Source organism: Anneissia japonica, unplaced genomic scaffold (assembly GCF_011630105.1).
Source record: "Anneissia japonica isolate Jap-2015-1 unplaced genomic scaffold, ASM1163010v1 scaffold287811_len124530_cov185, whole genome shotgun sequence".
Lineage (NCBI taxonomy): Eukaryota > Metazoa > Echinodermata > Crinoidea > Comatulida > Comatulidae > Anneissia > Anneissia japonica.
Genome location: NW_022756030.1, coordinates 39,362 through 60,385, shown reverse-complemented (window position 1 = coordinate 60,385; position 21,024 = coordinate 39,362). Strand labels below are relative to the sequence as shown.

The 21,024-nt window shown below is 34.5% G+C and overlaps 1 protein-coding gene across 1 annotated transcript in view; it reads right to left on the bottom strand.

Annotated features, from left to right (window-relative positions):
* Positions 1–21,024, bottom strand: part of LOC117123829 (disheveled-associated activator of morphogenesis 1-like) — a 58,668-nt gene that overhangs the window by 29,294 nt on the left and 8,350 nt on the right. The window contains exon 3 of the mRNA XM_033269856.1: positions 2,293–2,452. Coding sequence (XP_033125747.1) covers positions 2,293–2,427 — 135 coding nt within the window. The 5' untranslated portion in view covers positions 2,428–2,452. The remainder of the gene's footprint in view (positions 1–2,292; positions 2,453–21,024) is intronic.

The following is a 21,024-nucleotide window of genomic DNA, read 5'->3' as shown; positions in this document are numbered from 1 at the left end:
TATATACATATGTATGTATATATATATATGTTTATGTGTGTGTATATATACTTATATATAAGTGTACATTATATATAAGTATATCAGAATATAAGTGTATATATAAGTATATATATAGGCCTATATAAGTATATATGTAAGTATGTGTATATATGTATATATATAAGTATGTATATATAAATATATATACGTATATATATATATAGGCCTATATAAGTATATATGTAAGTATGTGTATATATGTATATATATAAGTATGTATATATGTATGTGTATGTATATATATATATGTATATATATAAGTATGTATATATATATAAGTATGTATATGTGTGTATATATGTAGATATATAAGTATGTATATATATAAGTATGTATATATATATATAAGTATGTATATTATGTATATATACGTATATATGTCTATATATTATGTATATATATATGTATATATGTGTGTATATATACATAAGTATGTATATATGTTAATTATAATGCATATACGATATGTATGTATATATATATAAATAATATATATATAATATATAATATATATATACACATACATATATACATTATAACATATATATACTTATATATATACATATATAAGTATATATATGTATTTATAAAAGTATGTATATATGTTATAATGTATATTATACTATATACTATATATTGGAACGATATCGGAAGTGGGGGTGCTGGCAGTGGCCTGCTATTAGGACTACAATTTATTTGAAAATATCTTGGGTCCGATTGTCCACACCAGTTGGGCCCAATCGTCTATCACCCGAAGTTTTCATTACGATTATCAAAAACGTACACGATCTATGCCCTGGGCTAGGCTTAGCTTGCTGTCATCACTCTGCTACGTATACTACACTACAACCGCATAACAAAGAAAGCGACCCACGTGGTGCATTCTTAAATATTACACACATTATATATTATTAGTGCAGGCGCAGAGTTTTTCAAGACATTGTGGACCATCCAAAACTTTCTCCAAGTTTGATTTAGATTTATGATTTTAAATTTATTAAATTATTAATTATTATTATTTTTTTTTTTTAGTCGTTATGTACCCGACAGTCGGCTGCCTTTATATTTTCACCTGTTTTCAGTTTGCATTCAAAGGGTACATTGCTGCACAGCCAACTGTCGGGGATATAGTACCTTCATATGACTACTCATACGTATACAACAGAAAAAAACGTCGCATGGACTATTAGTGAAAAATGGAGATCTAAATGAAGAAACGATGCATTTCAGCAAGTATTAAAACATTTTAGTTTTATTTTAGGCCTTCTTCAAAATACCTATGCCTACAGCAGATGATTTTTTTGCAGTAAAACCAAAATAGTTTCATCCATGCCGACATTCCGGTCGGTTAGCGTGAGCCCAGACTGAATTCTGCAGAAACTTCACATCGATTTTCGCATCGTGATGTAAAACAAAATGTCGGAAAACTTTTCTTTGACGCATGCGCATTTGCATAAATGTCTACACACACATACACACTACACACAATAAAAAACATAGGAAATAGCAAGAGTGATTACAATAGTTCCTATTGCATTACATGCATAGGAACTAAAAAATGTGACATCTATTGCTAATGTTCCCAAGAAAATATTATTATGCTAAGAGTGCAAAGGTCAATCAGTCCAGAATTCTTGTGACTTTCTTATTTTTGCAGGTAGAAACAAAATTGGAGCTTGTATAGGAGTGGTAGTTACAGTCGGATCATAGGGATGTATTTCAAAATTAGGAGGTCTAAGAGAATCTTTTGCAGAGATTTAGGGCTGCCCAAGGCATATGGAATGGAAAGATTACAGCTACAGCTACAAGGAAATTTGCTATTATTATTAGGAAGGATCCTAATACTGTATGTTGAATGCAGATAAGGCAAAGTTTAGACAAGAACATCATAAAAGGGTAGATATTCATGTGACCTCAACTTTGACATAATATCTTTCACACTTGGAATTCCAAATGCCCTTTGGTACTAAGATACATTACAGTTAGCCGTTCAATTATGTATCACTTTTTGTATCAAGACCTTTTAACTTAGCAAATACCCTTTTTAAACAATTGATGAGATGTACTGTTTCACAACCAATGCTTCAAACAGTGAGGTGATTAAACAAAAGAACAATAGATAAATGTTTCACAACCAATACTTCAAACAGTGAGGTGATTAAACAAAAGAACAATAGATAAAAGTATATAATTTTTTGATAACATATTTTTTTTTGATAACATATTTTTTTTAAATCAAAAGCTACTTACAACCAGTTCACTGAATTTTGCATTGAGTTCTTCCATCGATGGTATTGGCTCTGTATTCTCCATCTGATGAAGAGACATTCCATTTTCTGTGTCATATTTGATTTCAGGTGTATTTCGCTTAAAACAGCACAACATCTTGCTTTGTTACAAATTATTCAACCTGTAAGAAAATCATTGAAGTGGATCACATAAATGATTATTAATTTATTCCACTTTAGATAATTTGTTTTTATATTTAATGGCTTCCACACATTAGGGACAAAAACAATTTTGTATTTTGCTACAGCCAAATATCACCTTGGGTTATTTGCTAGTGCATTTAAAGTACTCAAAGTAAAATACATGATAGAGTTAATACAAAATTATCTGCTAACTATTTACAGTAATAAAAAAATATTTAAAAAAAAACATATCCCAATTTTCTTCTTTTTTTTTTAATACAATAGAAGACATATGGGTGAGGAGGGTGATAAACATCATTTTCTTTATTGGCCTTAACTATGGCATAATTCTGCCACAGGCCGTTTATTGGCCTTAACTATGGCATAATTCTGCCATAAGCCGTTTATTGGTCTTACTATGGCATAATTTTGCCATAGGCCGTTTATAGGCCTTAACTATGGCATAATTCTGCCATAGGCCATTTATTGGCCTTAAATATGGCATAAATCTGCCATAGGCCGTTTATGGGCCTTAACTATGGCATAATTCTGCCATAGGCCGTTTACTGGTCTTACCGTAACTATGGCATAATTCTGCCATAGGCCGTTTATTGGTCTTACCGTAACTATGGAATAATTCTGCCATAGGCCGTTTATTGGCCTTAACTATGGCATAATTCTGCCATAGGCTGTATATTGGTCTTACTATGGCATAATTTTGCCATAGGCCATTTATTGGCCTTAACTATGGCATAATTCTGCCATAGGCTGTTTATTGGCCTTAAATATGGCATAATTCTGCCATAGGCCGTTTATGGGCCTTAACTATAGCATAATTCTGCCATAGGCCGTTTATTGGCTTAACTATGGCATAATTCTGCCATAGGCCGTTTATTGGCCTTAACTATGGCATAATTCTGCCATAGGCCATTTATTGGCCTTAACTATGGCATAATTCTGAGATAGGCCAAGAAAATGTAGTGTAATCTCTATTACATTTTTTTCAATTTAAAATGTAAAATTTCTTGGTCTTAAACTGTAATTTTTTTGCCAATGTTGTGCAAAAAACAAATATATAAATGAAATGCAATAAAATTTTACAGATCTTCCCGAATAGAACACAGAGTCCCATTTTTGCTGACCATCTTATAGCAGGATTATGCTGTCAGTGACAATAAGAAATGTTTGATTACAAGAACAGTGTGACAATACGGCGGATTTACAACTCCTTACTATGTCCTTTGCACAACATAGATTTGGCACAAACCACATCCTGTGGTTCACATGACAAGAAATCTAATTAATCACATGCACATATAACTGAACATATGTGATGTCATCACATCGACCGTTTTCAGTTGAAAAGTCATTAATATATTGCGCTCATACCCAGGTTACACATTCAGGGTTGTAGCTGTAGAAAAGTAAAGGGTGAGTGGTAGACATTTTAAGTGTGGGTACTGTAGTTGATAACATTAACATTGGTAAACTCTGGATTTTAAGAATGGGCAAGGTGCCCACAAAGGCAGGTAGAGGGCCATGAAATTAGCTTTACACCGGGTGGAAAACTTCAAGGCTGGTCCCGCCCAAGATAACTACATCTCTGCAAGTCATAGATGGCGGTCAACTGTATGATAAATCAAACCCCAATTCTAAATCTTAGCAAATAGTCTAGGTCATAGCCATAGTGCATAGGTCACAACCACTGTTATTAATTAAAGAAAGCTGGTGTGGTATTTATAATGTAGATTTATTATAATACTGTATAATAGGATGTAGGCTTAAAATGTTGATGTACAATAAATTGTGATATACACCTGTTAATGGGGCACCTACTATTATTATTAATCTAATAACTATTCAATAAAAATAAATAATACAAAAATTATAAAATTGCACAATAATACCCAAAATTACAAATTTATATAAAATATTTTTCAACACATATTTAATTTTGAAATTTGATTCCTTTTTCTAATAAAGTAAATGTAAAACATACATTAGATACTGAATAGTTTATCAGGGAAGATATAAAAAAAAACGAAATATTAGAATTTATTAATCTAATTTCAAGAATTATACAGTACATACAATGAAGTACACTCTATTTAAACAGCCAGATAAAAAAAAAAATGTGCAAAAATTACTACCACTAGGAAACACTTCCTAGTGGTATCAACATATGGCAAATCCAATACTTTGAATCAATACGAAAATTAAATAGTAAACACACTGAAGCTCTGGTTTCAGATAAACATGAAAATACAATTTTTTAATTCAAAACAAACAGCATAAATTAAACATAATTATACGTCAATTATAGACGCCAGTAAGTTTTGGATATCAGATAGAAGGTATTCCAAAAGACGATGAGAACCACAATGGTTCTGTGTATAGTAATTAAGGAGGTCTGCCACCCCTAGCAAGTCACAACGACGAAGAAGTGGCAACACTTGTTCTCCCTATACCTATTATTTAGATTTCAAATCCATCACAATCAAATCAGTTAATAATATGTCAGCACATATGATACACGGTATTATCATTATTTCAAAATTTGATTTCATGTACCCAGTGTTCAAGTTTGCTTGCTAAAAAATTTAACACAACTGATGAAAATACAGTATGGCAAGAATGTCATGGTTCCTACTCTATATTATAGGAAGAATGAAAGGACTGCTCACATTAATAATATCACATTATTTTACCATACTCACATCAATCAATCAAACTCCAACACTTACTGTAGATACCACCCAATGTATCATTCAACAAATTACAAAACAAAGGTTTTTTTTTAGAATTGTACACTAGAGCCTGAAGGTTTTGAACTTGCACACTAATCGAGTGTGAACCTGCTGCATCAACAATGAGTATGTAAATCCACAGATAAAAATAGATTATGACTCATGCTATGTCTGCAAAGGAACTCAAGATTTTTATTAGCAAACATCGATATGGTTCAAAAGGAATAACTATACAAATTTATTTTATCATTAAAAAGCAAATTTTATTCATACCAGACTTTCGTAAAGGCCACTTGCCTATGCTACATAGCGGTGGCTCCAGAAATTTGCCGACAAGGGGTCCGACATGTCCAAACCAAGGGGCTGACTACTGACTAGAGCCTCTGTCAGGGTGCTGGAATAAAAGAATCCCTGTAGGGAATTGTGCTTTGAGACCACAAAATTAGGAATTGGCAATCAAAATAACGTTACTTGGATATTAAATTATTTTTTTTATTCTTTAAATCGACGACCATGTCGTGGTGTCGGTTAACAAGGGGATCCAGTTGTGTCAAACGGGAGGGTAAATTCCCCCCCCCCCATCCATGTCAAAATAGACCGGTATCTAGGTGACCTTAGTTCGGTTTACGTACAGATATGAAGATGAGTCAGCCCAGACAGGACCTAAGCCAACTTTAAAGTCTGACTAATTTTAGGTCTCCTTTGGGCCGGCTAAAAATTTATTGATTGTTCACATTTCAAAAGAGGTAGAACTTAGCTGACTAATGTCAGAGACTTAAGAGCCCAATCATACTTATTAGGCCGGCCTAGGGCCAGCCCAGGGTCGCCTTAAATTACGGCCGACTCAGGGCCGACTCAACTTCATTTCTGTTCACAGGTATAGTTTTAAGTTGTTTTAAGTCGGCCCAGAGCCGCCTTACGGACGTTCACACTTCTTCTTTTGGGCCGGGTTGATGAATTGCTGGACAGAAAGTTGAGGCGATCGCATTTTGATGGCAGAACGGTTAATCACAACCTAGCATAAACACATGGAATTCGCACGAAACATGAACCTAATTTCAAAAATTGTCCTTATACTTTTTCGATTTTTAAGCGGATGGCATTCTGCTTCATGATTATGGCGACGATAATTCTTATAATAACTAAGGCCTATAATTAACGCAGCTCGACTTTACTCTGTCCAAAGCCAAACTCGCGATATCGAAATTCCATACCTGTATATTGTAAAATGTCTATATAAGCCTATATTGCTGTCAATGTTTGGCCACAGACCGGAGACACTGACTGTGAATAAGTAGCATCGAGATCTATCTATTTGGCAATAATAATTATTTTCATATTAGGTTCATTCACAAACAATTTTTGACGCTTTTTAGAACCAGCTTCGCTCATAATAAAAACAAACGATTATGTTTTTTTCTGTCCTCGCGGTCGACACAAAACGCACATGGTTGGTGAGGATGACATCAACGAGTATTAATAGAACAAGAGAGCAAAGTCCTGTTCATAAAAACATCACGCCTGTGTAGGACGCCCACTAACGGTTGTATATTCTTTTTATTACCCAGTGCAGCGCTGCACAGCGCGGTAGAAGTACGCCCGCTATAAACTCAGTAAGCAGAAAACAAAAGTACAGTATTTTGTGGAGAACAGATAAACAGATAAACCGACCGTGCGCGGTGGAGTACTGGGTAATAAAACACATACAAGCGTTAGCTGGCGTCCTACACTAGCTGCGTATGGGTGTTTCGTTTTTTTACGCTCTCAATGAGCGTTGTTGGCTCTCTTGTTCTATTTATACTCTTTGATGACGTTCACAGAAAAAATGATACCGCTATACAGTGTTGTAATTTTAGAATATAAACTTGTTAAATTAATGTGTGCTATACAAAAATTGGGTTTCTTGAGCTTGTAATAGGCCAATATATTTTGTATCTACTGGAATTCTTTAACTGTAGAAAGGAAAGTCTTCATCTGTTAAACTGCCATGCGTAAGCTTTGTATCACGTGGTATTCCCCATGCCTACAACTTGGTTTGTGATGATGCTTATGCTTCGCACGGAGGCTGTGAGTAATAATTAGTTAGGCATGGAGACCTTATATAAAAACTTTATTCAAAAACAATTTAGTTCAACTAAATTCAAATTACTTTACAGTTTCCTTAACAATTCAGGAATCAGGTGCGATCCATGGACTGCGGGTATGTAGCCGAGGTCGAATATCTTCTGCAATGACTTATGGTTAAAACATTAAGAAGATATTCAACCTCGGCTACATACCCGCGGTCCATGGATCGCACCTGATCCCCATTTTTATTTCTTAATGGTGTTTTTTCGCGCAAGTCAGTTCGAATGAATGTTGTGGTTAGATAAGATGTCAAAATCGAGCAATCAGAGCGAACTTGGGCCAGCTGAGGTTCGGCTTACGTTCAGATATAAAGTTTGGTCGGCTCAGGGCCCGCATTGCGGGACCTGAGCCGACTCAAAAGTCGGATTAACTTTAGGTCGGCTCAGGGCCGGCTTAACATTTATTGATTGATCACACTTAAAAATTGCCGACCCTGGGCCGGCCCTGAGGCGGCCCTGGGCCGACGTAACTCTCAAGTGTGACTGGGCTCTTTGAGTCAAATAGCTGGAAAAGAATAATAGATAACAGATTTCAGATATGTAAACATACAGTAAGATAACTCCACTTATCATTAAGTGTACTTCCGGTGAGTAAACTCCACTTAATATATAAGGGTACTACTGTTGAAATGCTACAGTAGTTAGGTTTAAGTTCCTGGCTATTTAATTTCAGTACAATTCTACTTCCTGCAAGGCTCAAATCTTATAATAATAATAATAATAATAATAATAATAATAATAATAATAATAATAATAATTAATAACAATCATTACACAACACTATTTGTCTGTTGCCTGATGGAATAAAAAATAAAGATTTTTCTAACTAGTATGCTGATTTTCCATGCATTGGCATATATAGGGGCGAATCCTTTGCCTACCAAGTGAGTGTGCTGCCAGCGTTTCAGCCAGGCCAATGTAAACATTGAAAGGTGTCTATTGTCACTTATTCATTCATTGAAATGACCCATCCCAACATAGGAAATTAGAAGCCTGCATCACTGGTCAATCAGGTCAATCACTTGTGTTGTCATCTAGTTCCTGAGTTGAACTAGTTTTTTTGCGAAATGTATACTCCTCAACATTGATTGGTTCTTGAAGTTCACTAAAATCATGAAAATATGATAATATTCATGAAAGTATAGTAATGCAAAATGCTACTAGACTACTGTACTTTTTAAGGTTCAAATAAACCTAAATAACAAATCAGAATATCATTATATTAATTGGAAAAGTATCAGTTTTCATAAATCCAGCTGGGCTTGATTAACCCCTTTGATGGCTTAACCATTGTCAATTTCAATCTCAAGAAAATTGATATCAATTTCTCTCTTTTAAACGAGAATAACCCAGTGACACTGATGAACCTGCATTTGGTTTACATTACAAGGTACAAAAAGTTCACTTCACATAATCTATCCCTCATCAAGGGCTTCACCCGTGAGAATTTCAGACAAATTATAGGAATCCCTACACTGAAGAACCTTGCTTTTAGACTATGAAAAATAGCTCCTAATCTGATCTACTAATCTGCTTGCCAAAGGGTATGATTCTGAACAAAATAGAAATGGTTTAAAAAATTATTTACTGTATTTTCTTTTAACAGTATTTTTAGAGCCTGCTTACTTACTTAATTACAATACATGCATCATATGTTGATGCATGTAACAAATACGTCGAGGAATATTGCAATCAATGCCTTGAAAATCATACACATACCATACACTCTGTTTCATGGAATGCTTCACTAGGCCTAACAAAATGGCTTGAAATGCACATATGAGCATGGGTTTCTACAATATTCATTGCTTGTGATACTGGTGTCATGTAGCAATTTAGGGTACTACTTTGCAGGATAGCCAGCATTTCAAGTGAGGATTTTAAGTCTTCGTGTCCCTGGATCAATCATACTGGAATAGTCTACTTAATTGGAGCGATGTCTGGTCTTCTGAGAGGAAATAGTTTATTAGTTCTGGAGATGTCTTTTTGCAGCTGATAGTAGCTAAGGAAAGTGGATTGTATGCAGATTAAAATAACCCATATAAAATTACAGGATACACATTATTTTCTAAATACATAACAAAAGTCACGTAGGCCTACCAAAGAATTAAAGGGGTCGCCTAGTCTTCGTTTGGTACTTAGGCCCACCTCAAACAGCGTCTGTAGCATGCTCATTGGCTCTAAACCACTCTACTGCCACCTCCCACAACTCGGATAACCAACCTTATGTAGGCCTTTCTATTTCGTTTTAAGCATAAAACATGTGTGCTTCTTTGCAACCTTGAAGTAGGTAGAAAAGGAGAGGATATTGAAGAGTATATTACAGATAATGCCTAGAACACAAATAGCAAGCAGTTTCTTTAATATTTGGAGACCATGGTCAATTACAATGACTTGGACAAGATAAGATTTATTGGTGCAATCCTTTATAACAGAGAAACACTTCCACAAGGACAAGTTCAACCCATACAAAACTTAATACAGATATAGTACAACATGGTACAACCATGGTGGTACAACAAAGATCCAACCAAGCTAATTTGGCATTGCATTGAGTAGGTCAGACACCAAATGAAGAAAGAAGATGATTGCCTCTAGGCATTTAGAGTCCCAATTATTATATTGATGAGTGTTTGTTTTTTGGTACAAAGTGAAGTAGTGATATTGATTTATCTCAAGTAAATTTAAGCCTCTGGTGTACCAAGCTTGTCAGATTTCACACGGCAACTGATGATATGAGAAATTAATATCATCGGCCACACAAAGCAAGTCATTCTTTCGATCTTGCCTCAAGATATGCGAAATACAACCAATTGCATTGTAGTTTTAGAGAATGAAGAAGTCATATGAAACAAAGATGAAAGGTACTCATTTATTTTTAAATTTTATTCCCTCTCCCTTACCCACTCCCAATGACGGTAGAGTTTACAGAGCATCAGACTGTTGTATTAGTGAGAACAATTTCTTGTACAATATACAGTATATCTAAGATTCAGTTTAAAACTAGAGGAAGACTCCAAGCTTGATAAAGACAATTTTAACACCTATTGATCATTTTCTGACAATTTTTCTGTTTTAACAATACAATTTGTAAGGTTCTCCACAATATTTCTTAGGTTTTTTGGCCCTTGGCTTCTACATTTTTACTATTTTATTGGTTTTTTTTTAAATGTCTGTTTTTCTTATGATGCTTTTCTTTTTTATATTCATATTGTATACACTTTATTGTTAATCCATTCTGTAAGTGGTGGGTTACCCGCTGTTGAGTCCGATTTCAAATAAAATAAAATGAGGTAATAAATTTTTGGATTGATAAAAACCATTTTGACAGTGATTCAGGGGTCCCAAGTTTGAAGAACCCATTTCCAGGAAATTCGTTTAATGACATTGGGGGCGTTATATATTCTATGAGGAAAAAGTGTAGGTATCAAACGAAGGGTCACGCCCACCTAATGCCCACCATGATTGGGGCTGAGGTGATGACAATTAAGAATAGGCACCTTTAGAAGCCCAGAAATGGCACTGTCAGACTGCAAAAAATAATCAGCAACCGAAGTTTAGGCCTAAATAAAACAAAAAGTTTTGTGTTTGACTGAATTCGCGGGAGATAAGTGAATTTCCAGGAGATTTTGCTTTTTACGGGAGTGCAGGAGACCATACCGATTTCCCGGAGACTCCTGGGAGTTCCGGGAGACTTGGGACCCCTGGTGATTTACCGATTTATTCTTACTACGAAAGCGGTATATAAACGATATTGGAATGATATTGTACTTCCAAGGACATTTTTTCTTTTTCAAATTTTTAATAGAATATTATCACGTAACGAAATATTAAAATTAAGTTTTTACTTCTTTTTCTTTTTTTTGTAGTTTAAAAAAAATATTTAGGGGGAATAAAGGACAGTAACAAATAAATTTATTTTGTTCCTTAGACGATAAATTTTTCATTAATTTTTTTTTATGTGGGCATATTGTGGTTAATGCAACCATGATGCAACAGGATGTGGTCAGATTAAGGCATATAAAATTGATTACGATAAAAAAGTAAAAATATGTCATTGTCAACAATAACATTTTTATGACAACAACAAATATTGTTTCCAGCTTTGTCACTTTACGGTGACAGAGTCCATATAGACGCAAGTATTTCCAAATTGCTGATCTTTAAATCTCTCTTATAAAAATAGAAATTCTGAATAGTTGACCTCAAGAACTTTGAATCACAAATTCTGCCAGACTTGCCATGTACTGATTGAGGGGATAAGAATTGTCAATAATTATCATCTCATGAAGTTTGTTTATCTTTCACATCATTAACATTCGTCACATCCTTTCCAATTAATTTTTTGCCGAACTTATGTAAGGTAACAAGTGATAAATGATCCAGTACCAATCATCCATGATATGATAGCATCAAGTATTATAGTATACAGTAATAATAGTCTATTTCGATGCCAACTGTGCTTTTGGTTGTATGTAATTTATTATATTATTAATGGCCGATAATCCTCCTCATAAATAGACAGCAGTCTAATGATCAGGTTGTCATTAGATTAACATACGGCAATAAATATGCAATATGCAACTGCTGAACAAACCTGGTAATACTATGATTTGTTATTATGTTTTTTGAGGTTTTGTAATTAAACTTAATAATATTAACCTTACACTGTACAGTAAGTTTTATGCTGAGGATCCTTAAATGAGCTAAAAACAACTAAAACCATTGATTTTAAGTTATTCAGCGATCAGCGATCAAGTTTGAAACCCCCATTTCATGAGTTTCAATCGATCACAGGAGAAATTCTAGAGTCCTATCTGAAAAGAAATTTGCCTGGTAATGTTTGAATTGACTGCTTACAAATACAATGAAATGAAATGTAAGCAAAAGGAGTTGAAAGCTAAAGAGCAGAAACCTTTTTAGTTCTCTAAAGCAAAACGTACCTGTACCAATGTATGTTACTATTTCATTCTATTTAATATCACTGGCAGTAAAGCTTGTTCGAAAAGGATTTACCAAGTTAAAGTTTCATCATGACCACCTATCTGAGAGTGATAACCTTCACAGGCACAGCATATTAGGTACAAACATACCACTGATATATTTTTTATTTACTAATAATATAAAATATATTTGACTTTGAGCCAGGTATTATTCTGACTATATCAAGGCTATTGAAACAGGAACTAGCAAGTATAATTCCTTTCGATTATCAATACAACAAAGCTTTCAATTTACATAAAACTGACCAATGATTCATAACTACTGGCCTGCATCAATCCAACAAAAAAATTCATTAAAAACCATAAATAATATTTTAAATCATGCTTCATTCTAAATTTTTCTAAATTTTAATTTACCTACCTGTTTTAAAACACCCCACAAATAGTAAAAATCCAAAGAATAAGTTTCTGGCAATACAGTACAGTACTTCCCAAATGATCAACACACGAGTGCACAATGGTGCATTCAACGTGGAATAATGGTGAATTAAATATCAGTTCTTGACATGGAGGCTTTGGTTAATGCACAAGTGAAAGCAATTGAAGCACCCACAGGCAGTACACCACAAAATATGCCAACACACAAGAAATTAATTTCACAATTCAATAAAGGAGGCTTACAAAATGTTGACTAATACCCAATGGGAAACCACAGGGTATTACTCAAGATTGTTCAGGCACCAGTCATTACTGCAGGATAGAATAGGAGTTTTTTTGGTGTGAATCACACCAAGGATAACCCACTAAGTCAGAACACTCTTTTCCAGCGGGGTCCTGCTGGTATAGTTACACAGTTTTTAGGGTACTCTTCAATGGCTTTCTTCCTACACTACATCAATGCACAGCTTGTCAATCTTCTAAAATAGAAAATTATTATTAAATAGGAATATCCAGTAACTTAAGTTATAACACATGACTTCTTTCACTGTAACACCTTATTATTGCATCTCTGTAGCTGAATCATATGTAGCAGCATTTAACTTGAATTAATGACAATGAAAGCAGCATTTCCGGTCTGTAAACTACTATACTTTTGAACCAACAAATAAGTCGCATCTTATCACACTCTAACTTTGAATACAATACAATAAACTACTGTATGTCTATCAATTCAACCCACATTCCATCACACTTTAAGGCCAAATAAAATTAATTGCTAGTTTCCCCGCCCTCATCAATTTTTGTAGCCTCATGAAAATATTTACTATTTGGTATCACCGGAATAAAACTAAATTTGCAAATAACTTTGATTCATCTTGACTCAAGCCGTCAAATCAGTACATGTGTTAGCATACAGTTCATACTTTCTGAAGGCATCATTCTAATAACGCAAAAAAGAAAGCACTTCCATAAAATTATACGCCTGCCTGAAGATAATTGTAAATAACATCCTAACATAATAATACCTATGGCACTTGTTATCCAGGCTGAATTAATGAGATTATTTACGTTAAGAATGATTCATCAAATTAATCGGAACACATTTGATTGATACTTATTCCAATTTTTAGAAACACATGAGTTTTAGCAGCAGACTAGGCCAAATACTGAATTTTAGGGCCTAAAATTTATTGAAGTGTAATTCAGAGAAACCCTCCTTAGGTACAATACAGTTCTAAATGTGTTCATACAGAATCCAAACTCAAACGTCTACTGCTGCTTAAGGAACACACATGAAAAATTCACTGTAAAAATGTCGTACACCATAAACAACATACAGGATTGTTTGTGTGCATATGTCAAAAATAGCCGAGCTTGTTCATCAGTTACTAGGACAAAGTTGAATTAATAAGTAAAAAGAAAAATAGGGTGATTACTTTAAATGCCAAGCATTGGTTCATAGGGACAGATATTTAATTATGTCCATTATGCTGGCACATGTATGGTCAACAGTAATACTTGGAACTAGCCATCTCATACAAGACTACTGTTTGCTGTCTGTATAAACACAAGCCTACACCATACTACTATTGATAACTTCTCATGTGTACAGTAAATAATGAGTAATGTCTTATTTCACATACATTATGTGATCTCAGGCTCAACGGAAGAGCATTTGCATACTGTTCAGAGATCGCTGCAGGGAGTAATCCAATCTTAATGTGCAATGGAAAGTCACAGTATGTGAAAGAAATCAAATTTATTGACGGTTGAAAACAAAAACTAAGCCAATAATAACTTGAAATAAAAGTAAGATGTGAGTATCACCTCTTCACTCTTCACACACACGGAATACTGTAAGAGAAATAAAATTTAAAAATTCACCTTTGAATATTTATATTATTTCATTTCATTCATTTGTCACTTGATATAAAATACAAAATTCACAAAACAAAACATAAAGCAAGACAATAAAAATGTTTTCAGGAGGTGGACCAGATTGTCAATAGTAAAATTAATCACTTGTGGCTCTCAACCTCCGTCCCAACAAAATAAAATACAAATAATCATGTGTAATAAAATTTATAATTACCCAGTAAATAACAATATGTTGGATTATATGTACAGTAGGAGCAGTTGGAGCTCAAGTTGGGTCAGAATCTGAACCTTTACAAAGGTATAAATGGCTGGAATATGCTGAGACTTTAATGCATTCAAAAATTTCCTTCGGGCCTAAATAGACTTGTGCAAATAGAGTGGCTAACTTCACAAAAATTTGAAGGAAATACAGAAGATGCCAAAAAAAAAAAAAAAATCAGTTCTAAAATGGAAAAAATATTTATAAAAAATAAGATTAAAAACTTTGAAATACAAGAACAAAATTCCATTCCAAGATGATAGACATCAAGATCTACATATTTCAAATCTTAAGTGCCTAAGTAAGAATTTTAATAGAGCATAAAAAAGGTTGATTGAAAGGACTTGATTACAATGAAAGACATCTGAAGTATTTTTTGTCTTGAAGTCTAGGACTATTATTAGTAATTTGGAATAGCTCAAGGTTGGCAATTTTTTCAAAGTACTGTACACCAATATTAGTTGCAGATTTACCGAGGTACCGTACTGTATCTTTACACTGGTGATAAGCTCCTGCTAGTGGCAATCAAGAACTTCTATTCCTTAGGTAGGGCCTGAGGTCTATGGTCCAAGGGAGAGGGCTTGGGATTTTCCACTACAAATTGTGAGGGTCCAGGGCACATACCTCCTGAGTTTCAGCCTTTATATTCAATTACAGTAATCTGCAGAGTGAGAGGAAAGAGGTAAGCTGTCACTTTGTCACCACTTAGATCTGCCACTATGTACACAAGACAGCAGGAATCCAAAGTTGTAAGAAATCCCTTCCAGGATATCTGGTTAAATGAGCTTTATTTTATTTTATTTTTCTATGCATGGTGACTACACATCAATATTATACTGTAAACATCTCTATGGTGAGACAATTACTATTAAATTAGTAATACATACAAATATCATGAATTTGTAGAAGATGGTTTATTTTCCAAGAGATTCTTGCTTGCTTGCGGGAGTGTGGGAGGCCGTCCCGATTTCCGGGAGACTCCTGCGACTTTTGCGAGAGTCCTGCGACTTCCGCGAGACTCCTGCGACTTCCGCGAGACTTGGGACCCCTGAGATAGCCACAAGCCACATATTATCAAAAGCTGACCTACACTACCATCCATTTGACAATTGCATTAACGTGTTTAATACATTACAACTGACTTGGAATGCCAATTTTCACACACCTTATATGTAACACATGGGTTACATAAACAAAAAATTCAAAAGATTGCTTTTATTAACCTTGAGAGGTTATACCCAATAGAATGGATAAATCGTAGCCAAATAACAGAATTACAACAATGTACACAAATATTACAAACTGTAATTCACAAAGAGTCACTGTGAGGGTCATATGATCTACTGTAAAATGTACTGTCTGTAGTTTCACATGTTATATATTAATGTAATAAACTAGTGTACAGTTCAATTACACAAATTAATAATTTAATTTAGACCCTCAACAACATTACTTAATGTACTATTGTTCCCAACAACAAACCATTCTAAAGGTCTCCCCACACTATCACATTTTATCATGTGACAAATAAATGTGATATGCCCATATTTGGGCATAATATATGAGCACATCACACAAATTTGTCACATAAAATTCTATAATGTGGACAGACGTATATTCTCTGGAAAATGTTTGCAATAACTTGAATTTTGCAGTAAGGTTATTAATTCAATAGACAGGCATCACTGTCACTATAGCAATATATCAACTCTGTCTAAATTGGTTACAAGTCTGGTACAAATGATTAAACCATACAACTTACAAAGTGATAGTTGAATAGTTTCAAGTTTACTAGTTACCACTAGACACATTAGAGTGACGTTTAAAAACAAGACCCAAGAGAGGACTTTTATTGGAAGCAATTTAAGACACCAGTCAAGGAGAGACCACTTGAATCCACTGTATGATATCTTAATATTCTTCCTGATTTATCGGTGGTAGTGTATATTTACGCCATCGCCACCATAAGCAGATGCTTAAATGAAAGTACAATACTGCAGCAGGTCATACAGTAGGCTATGCCCTGGTTGACACTAGAGAGCATTCTGATCGGAAGCTAACCCTTAGCTAAACTGTTAGCACTGCGTGTGAGAATAAGATCGGTAAAGCCCGATAGGGGTAAGCTGATCAGGATCGGTTAATGAATCGCGGTCACTAATGGTTAGCATATTTACCTCGTTCTTATACTCTAAACAACCAATCAGATGTTAGAACTTGCCATTCGCATTAGTGTATCTTTTTTCCTACCAACTTCTTGTTATTTTCACCCAAACTGACGATGTTTCAGGCATTCTTGTATGTTTTATTGAGCACTGTTTTTTAAAATTAAATTCATAAAGTATAGGTAAAAAGATCGAAAGAGAAGAATCTGCTTCCATGACCAAACGCCTTTGCTCCAATGAACGAAGCCCTACATAAAGAGTGCAATTTTGAGCTGGAACACCATGTTTAAACATTGCCTTCTGCAGGCTATTAAGTAATGATATTCATGCCAAAATCAACGATACCCGTTAATTATCCCAAATATTAAGCATGGAATCTATGGAACAACACACAACAAAGGAGGCTGCACAGGATGTTTTAGTTTATTTATTTATTAAAATTCTCATTCAACAGCGGGAAATCCGTCACTTACAGAATGGAGCTTTTCACGTGGTGTTTAAGATTCACATTTCCAGTAAATACTGACCCTACAACGCTCGCTTTTTGGTTAAAAATTACATCAGCATTCTAAATCGATAATTTCATGTCTAAACAAAAAAGTTACCCTGGATTTATCTCTAGATAATGCTAAACATTAGGTGTTGTATGTGAACATAGCCTATTATTGGCTGAACGGCACCACCTTCCATGCATCAAATGAAATACTAGTTGCATACGGCAGGTATATTTTTTTTGATAAAATTGGTAAAAGTTGAAATACTACAACAATTAAATAGAGATAAGAACTACAGTACTTCTTTTAACTAAAAAGTCTTAAAAACAGCTAAAACAAATATATACTTGTCTGGAACCTAATACAAGTCTCGTTACTCAGGATGAAACACTGGCAAATCTGGGCTACTTGCAGAATTTATTGTGTGGAAATACAAACAAAGTTCAAAACTTGTGTTTTCAAGGTTTTGACTTCGTGTCTAAATCTTCAATGTATGTTTATGAGATCTTGACATAGAATGCACACTATGCCATGTATCAATAGATCTTTTACTTTTATTACTTAATCTAAAATTAGCAACACTGGTTCGAAGTTCTCCCAATTACAACTTATTGTTGACCTTACATCAACTTCGGGTCACAGCTCAAAAACAATTCATGTTTAATTTACTGCCACTGCCAGGTTAATTTAAAAAGTGCAGGAACAATACTATATAGGCCTACTGTTAATGGGCCAAAAAACATACCTTGTTATTCAATCAATTTTAGTACAAACTAAAAACTAAAACAGGGCTTGTGATTCAAGGCAAGTGATTGATCTCGCACACCATCACTCACCTACTGTAAACTCCTCTTTAGGGATGTGACAAATAGAGAACCGTGAGTTTAAAAATCACCCACCTTTATTAGCAAAAAAAACCCCAAATACTGTGGCAGTGCTTTCTACTAGAATGTATTTTGTGTTAACTCTAACACCACTTTGATTCCCACAGTACAGTAGTCTTACGTGTGTAAAACTATTCCACAGAAACTCACCCAAATAATCACTCGCCTAAACAAAATTAGGGATGTGGTTTTTAGCTCAACTGATAACAACAAGCTCTATAAAATATAGGCCTATATTTAGTTAAGCCTATTATATTATATTCTTTAGGATACAGTGTTAGGCTCAACATATTATTAATAACTAGAAATTGCAAATTGCAAGTGAAGTACTGCGAAGTACAACTGCATATAAATGTTCTTCGAACAAAATTATTTATGCGAGTCAAGTGAAAATAATGAATAATAAAAATATAACAAATAATATGAGACATGACCCATTGTCTATATTAGAACACTTCTCATTGGGTAACAAAGTCGTAATTTTTAATTTTTGTCAAAAAGTGTCTATAGTGGTAAATTATGGTTTAGGATTTTTTAATAAAGTTTAAAAAATTTCTATGTATGTGGAAAATGTAGTTGATTACCAAAGGTTGCAATTTTTATTTTGAAGACTGCATGGTCTAGGAAGTGTACATTTTTTTATGGGGCAAGTTTCCAAGGGCGGGTTTTCTAGGGCGAGTTGACTGCCAAAGAGTGTTGCCAAAGTGGAAGCCAGCGTGTTATTTGATCACAAGTGCGAGACATCGCAAGTGTGAGCCAGCGAGCCATGACGTCACGACAATAGATACGAGACGTTACTTGAGTTGTGCGAAGGTATCGGCTGAGATTTGTGGAGTACAATTCAAAAAAAAACTATAGGTCTAATAATGAATTATTGTGATGTTAAATAGACAATGTTAGCTATCAAGGAGCGACGTTGTTTTTCATTGGGACCTTCGTTCCTTCAAGGCTAGGCCTATACCATCCTAGCTAGTCTACAGTAGGCCTAGAGTAGGATAAGGCTAGTGCGACATGCGGACGTTGGTACGTGTTGGTTAGTCTACAAACGTCGCCTAAAGTAATTGATTTTACTCGGCAGAACGAAAGAAGGAAACTCCGCTTTTCAGTCGTTTTAGGCCCTTGTTTTTTGACAAACAATGACCTTTCAGAGGTCAAATTGCTGTCAAGAATATGAATTGGCTGCTTCGCAGCAAAAATAACATACCAGTACTGTAGCAATGCCGATTTTTCTACCTTACATATGAATTGAATAGTTCAATTCAATGGAATAACTGAATCAGTATTTTTAGCCTTGGTTACAGTTCGAGGTCTTGCTATGACCAACATACACTTCCTTGAGGATGTTCTAATTTAGAGCTAATTCGTAAATTAGCAGACAGATTGTGAGCGAAGTGCTTCATGTATAAACTTTCAAGTTTGCTTTAACTGAACAATATCAAGGTCATACGAACATCCAATTAAACTGAACAATTTTCAAAATGACAACAAAGCACTATTCCAATAGGAATAAAATTTTCACTTTGCCAGTTGTTAATTGTAATAAATCATTCAAATTTTGAAACACCATTGTTTTTATATTAGAATAAAACACTTAGAAAACATTAGTGATTTTATTTGAGGAGCATCCAATACAGTAGGTAATAACACTCCAATTACAGGATCGACAATGCTTTATAAACCAAGTCTCTTTATGAGGCCTGGGGAGTGGAATAGACCGATTCGGTGATGGGTGTCACATGACCTAACTTGGGTGCTGGATGTAAACAATGAACTGGCACAGCAGTGTTTCACATGAGGACTACTATTGCGGCCGTGCCTTGTTATTGCTGTAAAAATCATAATTCCCAGTAAACTATACCCAATTGATTGGAAATTGTACTTGGCAATTGGTTTGCTAATGCTCAGAGGACATTGAGATTTCTCACATATGTTAGGCCTAGGCCCCTGCACATCTACGGCATGTTTAGGTATGCACAAGGGTCTTCGAGCCGTTAACTATGATACGATTTTAAGGCTGGCTAAGGTTTACGAAGGATCACATAAAATTCAAAGCATACGATGCTAAGAGAATGCTAGGATAAGTTAATTAACACTATTTTGAATAATTGTATTGCCTTTCCTTGCCCTTTATTTCTCACGTTAAAGCCCCATTCTGACTTTTTTTAATTTATTACTCCAATTATTATAAATCATGGAAAAATATTGGCATGAATTTTAGTTTTACGCAAAAGAATAAAAAAAATGAGAAATACAGACTATTTCTCATAAAATATTACCATTTTCTCAACGAATTCATCGTTACTAGGAAAATTCAGAGGTTGTAGATCGCATCCACCAGAATACTCTCGCTTTTATGTATACTTTATACAGTCAATAAAGTGCGCCCTCTCTAATGAGATTAGTTTTTGTACTTCGCATCTTGCACAATGCGGTCGTTCGATTAGGCCGAGATATGTTTGTTTAAGTGTCGTAATCTCAGTCAGAATCAGTTTTTTAACAAATTTGAAATAATTCCTATTATATTTCACAAGTGTCAATACTAGCAACGGAAAATATCATGTCGGCCGTTTTTATGTGTGATAACAGAACCTAAATAGAGGTAAGGCTAGGCCTAGCCTAGCAGCGTGGATAGGCTAA